Source organism: Nannospalax galili, unplaced genomic scaffold (genome assembly GCF_000622305.1).
Source record: "Nannospalax galili isolate Female #2095 unplaced genomic scaffold, S.galili_v1.0 scaffold1609, whole genome shotgun sequence".
Taxonomy (NCBI): domain Eukaryota; kingdom Metazoa; phylum Chordata; class Mammalia; order Rodentia; family Spalacidae; genus Nannospalax; species Nannospalax galili.
In genome coordinates this window covers 1,037,361-1,044,930 of record NW_008359102.1, presented here as the reverse complement: position 1 = coordinate 1,044,930, position 7,570 = coordinate 1,037,361, and the positions used below count along the sequence as shown (strand labels likewise).

The window sequence follows — 7,570 nt, the reverse complement described above, 5'->3', positions numbered from 1 at the left end:
AATGCCTGCTTTTTTCTTAGTACCATTTGCTTGGTATATTTTTTTTCCATCAATTCACCTTAAGATAGTGTCTGTCCTTGAATGTGAGATGGGTTTCTTGCAGACAACAAAAAGATGTGTTTTGTTTCTTAATTCATTCATGTAGTCTGTGTCTTTTGACTGGGGAGTTCTGTCCATTAATATTTAAAGTCATTAATGAAAGATGTGTATTGAATCCTGTCATTTTTATTTCCGCTCACATTCTTGATATAGCTGTACTTTTCTTCACTTATACCTTCATTGAATTTCTTTCCACAACCCCTTGTGTACAGTCGTTCCTTTCTTCAGCTCTTTGTATTGCTTCCAGAACTCTCTGAAGGACAGGTTTTGTGGACATGAATTCCTTCAGCCTATTTATGTCATGGAAGATTTTTCTTTCCCTTTCAACTATGGTAGACATTTTTGGCTGGTATAGTAATCTGGGTTGGCATCTGTGGACATTTAAATCTGAGAGTACTTTGGTCCAGGCGCTTCTGTCTTTCATAGTTTGCACTGGAAAGTCAGCTGTAATCCTAATGGGTTTTCCTTTATATGTGACTTGTTTTTCTTTTGCAGCTTTCAATATTGTCTCTTTTTTCTATATATTTAGTGCTTTTAGTATGATGTGCCGTGGATAGTTTCTTTTCTTGTGCTGTCTGTTTGGTGTTCTATATGCTTCTTGTATTTGTATGGGCATGTCTTTCTTTAATTTGGGGAAATTTCTTCCTTGATTCTGTTGTGGATCTGGTCCATGCCATTAACTTGGGATTCTTCCCTCTCCTGTATGCCTATGATTTGTAAGTTTGGTCTTTTTATGGTGTCACATAATTCCTGTGTATTCCATTGTTGTGATTTCTTAAATTTTTCATAATCTTTGTTTGAGTGGTCTAGTTTGTCCACTTTATCTTCCAGTCTTGATACTGTTTTCCATATTTCTTCATCCTATTGATGAGGCTTTCTCCTATCATTTCCTGAGTGTTTCACTTCCTTCTTCATTTCAGCCTGAGTAGTCATCAATGATTTTATATTGGAGTGGCCAGATTGCTTTTGTCTTCAGGAGTTCCCACAGAGGCCCAAGTCTGATGAGGATCAGATACTTTCAGGCTTTCTCCTAAGATCTGGATCCCTCCAGGAAGTTTATAATTGTTCTTTTGAGTTCCATGTCCTGCATTATCTCTAGGGGGTTCTCATTGTACTCCTCTAGAGGACTATTGATATTTAGTGGGGATATGTTATTTTGATTTTTCATGTTGTTATTTTTTTCTCTGTGATTTTCATATGTGAATTTTTGTAGTTTCTGATTCTTGTGTGAGACTCAAGTCTTCAAGTTTAGTTTTGCTTCTTTTTGTAAACTTTATGTGCCTTTGTTCTTTACTTTTGGGGCATGAAAAGCTGGTTCCTCTAAGCTTCAGTTTCCCTTTTTTGATGTTATATTCGAGTGGCCAGATTCCTTGTCTTCAGGAGTTCCCACAAAGGGCCAAGTCAGATGAGGATCAGACGCTCTCAGGCTTTCTCCTAAGGTCTGGATCCTTCCAGGAAAGATCTTGTCCTCAGGAATTTTGGGGTTGGACTGGCTTGGTAGCAGGGCCCAGGAAAGATGCTGGTCTTGGGCAGCTGGTGTTGGTGCTACCCAGACATGAAATGGGAGATTGTGGTGAGAAGAGGCCCCAAGGGCTTCTGGGGACTGCAGGGAGGAACTGGGTTGGTCTGGATGCAAAGGATCAGGAAGCCAAGAGGTCAACCCCAGTGTCCAGAAAAGAGGCTGGTGGTTTGTGCAGCCCAGGAAAGCAGAGGGAGGTGAGGGAGGGACCAGGCCCAGAGGGCTCCCAGGAGAAAGGGTGGCAGATTGTGTTGCCCAGGGAATCAGAGAGAGGTGAGGGCAGGACCAGGCCCAGAGGACTCCTGGGGACCATAAGAAGAAACTGTGTTGGTCAGGATGCAAAGAATCAGGAAGCAGTGGTGTTTACCCCCTGTGTGGAGCACTATGACAAGGAATGGGACAGGACTCAGGCTAGGAAGAGAAAGGGGCAGTGGAGATGGGAGGGTGAATGAGGCTGGGGGGGAGTCAAGGTGCAGAGGGCACTATGGACTTACCCAGGAGAGAGGCCAGCAGGTCATGAAGGCCCAGGGAAACAGACGGAAGTGAGTGTAGGCCCAGGCCCAGAGGGCTTCCATAACTGGAAGAAGGAACTGGGTCCATCTAGATAGAAGGGATCAGGAAGCAGTGGTGTTTCCACATGGAGAGGTCAGTCCCAACACCCACGAAAGAGGCTGGTGGGCCTTGCAGCCCAGGGAAGCAGAGGGAGGCGATCTCTTTTTTATTTATTTATTTTTTTTAACTTTTACAAAAACTTTGTTGAGAATTTCATACATGCATCTAAGGTGTTTTGATCAAATCCATGCCCACTCCCTCCCCTCTAACTCCTCACATATCTCCCCATCACTTTTTTCTGATAACTTCATGTACTCTTTTTTTTTCTTTTCTTTTTTCTTTTCTTTTCAGACAGCGTGATGTTTGATTTTGATTGTCAAGATTGTCAAGATTTAAAATCACCCACGAGACATTCTCAATGTGTCTGTGAGGGTGTTTCCAAAGTGGCTTAACTGAGGGTGGAAGCCCTTTGACTCTTCATTTATTTTGTGGTGATACTTGTTCTGCCACAGAGTTGTAGCACATTTGAATTACTCACTGTTTGAGAAATGTCTATCAGAATTTAGAGAAAAACATCTTTAATGCTTGAATTCATTAAGTGAAACAGAGAATTGTATTTCAGAAAATGGAAAAATATTTCTCATCTAAATTCTAACCATATTTTATAAATATATTTAGGGCAACAAACACCAAAGTCTATTCTAAGAAGTATTAGCAAAAGGTCCTTTTGAGGTTATCTGAACCCATTGCTGTAAAAACTATTTACATATTAAAATAACAGCCAAATACAAGCAAGCCATTTTTAGATTTAAATAAATTCTAACCTTTATTTGGAAAGAGAATGAAAATATTAAGCACAAACAGGAAGAAGCCAAAGGGCAGGGGATGGATACTGATTTCAGAATGGACAGTACACACAGTATGGTACTGACAGAATAACAAAGTCACATATCAAAGGAATAGAAAAAAAGGCTGTTAGGAACAGACCCACACACATAGTTAGTTATCACATTCTTGACAATGGAGTAGATTCAACCTAATAGAAAAAGGAAAGTACCTTACCAAAGGTTGCTGAAAAGTTAGAACACAATTTTACAAAGATTAATTCAAAATGGATCACCAGCCTAAAGGCAAAATGAAAAACAAGATTTCTAGAATATGGCATTGGAGGTCCTGGAGGGTTTAGATATGCTCCTGAATTTTCAGACAATACACATAAAAAATTCATGAAAGAAAAATGTAAGTTGCATATGTCTAAATTCAGAACCTTGTACTCTGCAAAAGACAGTGTTCAGCAAACAAAAATAAAACAAAAAAGCATCCAAATAAAAGCAAAGTCATATTGGAGAGTTCTTGTCTAGCATGCGTTCACAAAAAAACTTATATTCAAAACTTTTAATAAACTTTAGAATATCAATGATACAAAACAATGATCCAATTCAACAAGAGTCAAAGATCTTGACAACTCACCAAAGAAGATACGCAGATTAAAACAAAGCAACATGAAAGGGTGTCAGCATTACCTACTAAGGGATCTGATTTAAAACAACTACATTATACTACCGTACAACCATTACGATGACAGATTATAAAAATATGACAGTATCAAATGCTAGGCAGTCTGTGGAGTCATGAAAATAGTTCTTCATTGCTGGTGAGTGTGATAAATTGCACAGCCACACTGGAAGACAATTTGGCCATTGTCTATAAAGTGAAGCATAATTTTACTATACAAATTAGTGATTTTAGTCCAACATAATTGGATTGAGCCCTGCTCAAAGCCTTTACATAATCCCCTTTTAGGCTCAAGGAACATTGTAGAAGAGGGAACAGGAAATATTTAAGTTGGAAAAACAGGGTGAAGGACCTTGAAATGACATCATCTAGACATACTAAAACCATTGCAATCATGAATTTACAACTGTGGTTACCTGCACTGGGCCGGCACAAGACAGGCCCTGTCATTGATTACTGTTGGAAGAGGGAAAGGCTCAAAGACTTATACCCTTTACTGCTGAGCTATTGGCTATTGCTAGTTTCCTGGAGTAGGGAAAACATTGTCTCAAGCTGTGAACACATTGCTGAGACCACTAGGTTCCAATTGATAGCTCAACAAATGGTTTTTTGGATAATAATGATTAAACTCCATGAGTCATAAAAGAAAATAAAACAGACATTAACATAGGAAGAGATTTGGAGGAGTAGGATAAATATGCAGTGTAGGGAGATGGGAGAGGGAGAGGGGGAGAGAGTGGCAAATATGGATTATGTCGAATAATAAATTTCATTAATTAAAAAATTAAAATCTACACAGAGACAGTTTATAGTCGATTTGTTCATAATCATGCAAAACTGGCAGCAACCAAAGTACCTTTAACAGGTTAACAAATGAATCTTTATATATCTATACCATTTCATAATATCCAACAATTAGAAAGGATTATCTATCAACTCACAAAAGTAGAAATGTTTACTAAATAATGCTGAATGAAAAAAGTCCAGTCTGAAAAGGAGGCATATAATATGATTCCCATTATTAATTAAGGCTATTTTTAATTTAATGTGCTAAGTTGACTTAGCCTGCAAAAATTAGTAAAAATCTTAGTGCAGAGAAAATGTAAGGAATTTCAATAATGTTCATAGTAAAATGATTAACAAATTTTTAGGTTTCTAAGTGGGACTAATAGGGTAGATATGAATAAATGAAGAAACTGCTCATTGCAGTGATGGATGCATGATGTGCATTTGTAAAAGTCTCTGCAGAAACATTAGTCCTATTTTCAACTATAGAGTTTAGTTACTAATAGTGAGTAACATCGGTTCATAAATTATAACAAATGAATGATAGAAATGTAGATGTTTATCATAGAGGAAACAGTGCCACAGTGGATGGGAACTGATATTCAGAAACTGCGTTTTTGCTCAAGGTTCTGATACACAGAAAAAATTTAAAATATCAAAAAAGGATTTATTTTGTATTGCATGTTTGTCATTTCTGATAAGATAAAGCACAGTTTAGTTTTAAATTGAAATACTGATTCTTCCATTGATTGATAATTTTCCTGTTTATTGGTCCCTGGTAACGTTTTTCTTAGTTAGCACTGAATCAGCAGATATTACCTAATGTTTTTTCCAAGGGCAGTGCTACAGAGCAGCCTTGTACAGTATATGTAAGAAACTGCTGCTGGAAGCAGGTGGTAAAGGCCATGTGTCTGGATGAATTGCTCGACATTATGAAGACAGCTACTTACAAATGTACTTTGTGGGAACTCGTCCTTTCTAAAAATATTTTCCTTAGGCAATATTATCTTTTGAACCGTATTTGTTTAAGTTGAAAGATCACCTTTAAGAGGGGAAATGAAATATACCATTAGTGATTTCCAACACTTTTTAGGCATTTCCCCACAACACTGGTTAAATAATGATTAACACATTTGGAAAGTGCTTCAAATATTTTCATGGTGAAGTTTATTTGTTTATATTGTTGAATGTACAAGAGACAGATGTGGAAATTCTGAGAAAGTGTGAATTGCATACGCAAAGTATTTTAGATAAAAACTAACCAAATGATTTATTTTCTTCTTTTATTGTCATTCTCAACCTATGTGGAGTCTGCTAAGGAAAATTAATAGCCATTTTTAGATTTAGCTCATATCCCTCCCACATCACTTCCTGTGGGTCCTGCAGCAGGCTGTGCTGTGACATGCTTGGATCTAATCTCTCTTGGTGATTCAGAATCCATCTCTGTCCTTGATTTTAAGACTTCATTACCTATTTTCTTTGCATTCAAATGTTTCTTTGATTTTATAAAATAATTGGCTATCAGCTAATTCTATTTTATGCATTAAGTTAAAAATAACCTTAACCAAACCTTCCTAGAGGGATGTGGATTTTAATGGAAAGGTAGAAACTTAATAACATACCTTAAAGAAATCAACTTTGGTGGGAACTGTTCAACAGATTAAGTCAAGAGGATACTGAAGGGTACAGTCTTGACTGATACTCCCCACATTATGCCTGGAAGTCATATAATGGAGAGAAGAGATGCTCTTTAATCTGAAATTGATTTCTTGAGTGTGAAATCCTTTGCTTAGACTGAATTTCTGCTTATTTTATCTGATAGAACTCAGTGAGTGTGGGTCAAATGAGTCCTAAAAATGAAGACTATGAGTCACTAGATTGTACATCAGTGCCAGTAAGCATGGGGAAAGCTGCAGATGTAGAGTGAGTGGCACCTGAGATCAAGCGGAAGGAAGCCGAGTACATGATTCACCCAGGTCTTAGCTCTACAGGCAAGCTCACCTTCTGGAAAGTTTTTAAAAGTTAATAATAAACAGAAGAAACTAAACTAAATAAAGTAAGAAAATAAAATATAACCATATTTATTGTTAGAAAGCAAATGAGAAAGATTAAACAAATATAACTTTCTTTTGGAAGACATCAAATATTTTCTTAAAAGCTATATTTTTAATTGTCTTTGCTTCTATTCTATGTAACACTATTTAATAAGTTTACTTATCTTACCCATCAAGACATTACATTGATAACCAAAGCAGAAGATAGTACAACAGAGGTTAGTGGTTTACCAATTGAACATATTGATGCTTTTGGATGATAAAATTAGGAAAAGTTACTGGTAGTGTTGTCTAATTCTATGATGACAAATCAGGCTGTAGTTCACAGTAGTGACCTGACATTGCACCCCATACCACTTGCCTTTTACCTTGACTCCTTAGCAGCTAGTAATATTCTGCCACAACTCTATAGTCTGGATGTGGAAAAGCTCTTTCAGAACTTTATTCACAAGTTTCACTGACATTTTCACATCATTCTATCTTTATTCTCCATTATCTTGAGTCGTGTTAAGAAAAAGTGTGATTCAAGTTACAATATATATTTTTCTGACATATATGATCCTGTGTTTTCTTTCCATAGATCCAGGACTTCATAGGCAGCTGTATTTTCTGCAGAGACCTTCCAATGTAGTAGCTATTGAAGGAAAAGATGCCGTCTTGGAGTGTTGTGTTTCTGGCTATCCTCCGCCAAGCTTTACCTGGTTACGAGGAGAGGAAGTCATCCAACTCAGGTATTATATGCTAGGGACTCTTAAATCCCATACATTATTGTTTATCACTTTCTGATTTATAGAAGCACTGAAATGCCTGTTTTCTCAAAATAATTAGATTTGTTTCCAAAACCCTTGACATGAGTAGTATATGAATGATATTTAACTATTTGCATTAGAGGATGGAGAAAAATGTGAAAACTCATAGGATCAATTCTGAAGGGAAAATGACAAAATTAGTATGGTCATTGAGATGTCTTGCCCAAAGAATCTTCAGCAAGGATGTTTGAATGATCTCCTCCTAAGAATGTGGTACAGAGAAGGTAGGTCTTAAA

The 7,570-nt window shown here is 37.0% G+C and overlaps 1 protein-coding gene across 3 annotated transcripts in view; it reads left to right on the top strand.

Annotated features, from left to right (window-relative positions):
- The window catches only part of Dcc (DCC netrin 1 receptor), a 791,710-nt gene that overhangs the window by 163,329 nt on the left and 620,811 nt on the right, over positions 1-7,570 (top strand). For all 3 annotated transcript variants that reach the window (XM_029558504.1, XM_029558503.1, XM_008822828.3), the window contains exon 3: positions 7,106-7,256. In XM_029558504.1, coding sequence (XP_029414364.1) covers positions 7,106-7,256 — 151 coding nt within the window. The remainder of the gene's footprint in view (positions 1-7,105; positions 7,257-7,570) is intronic.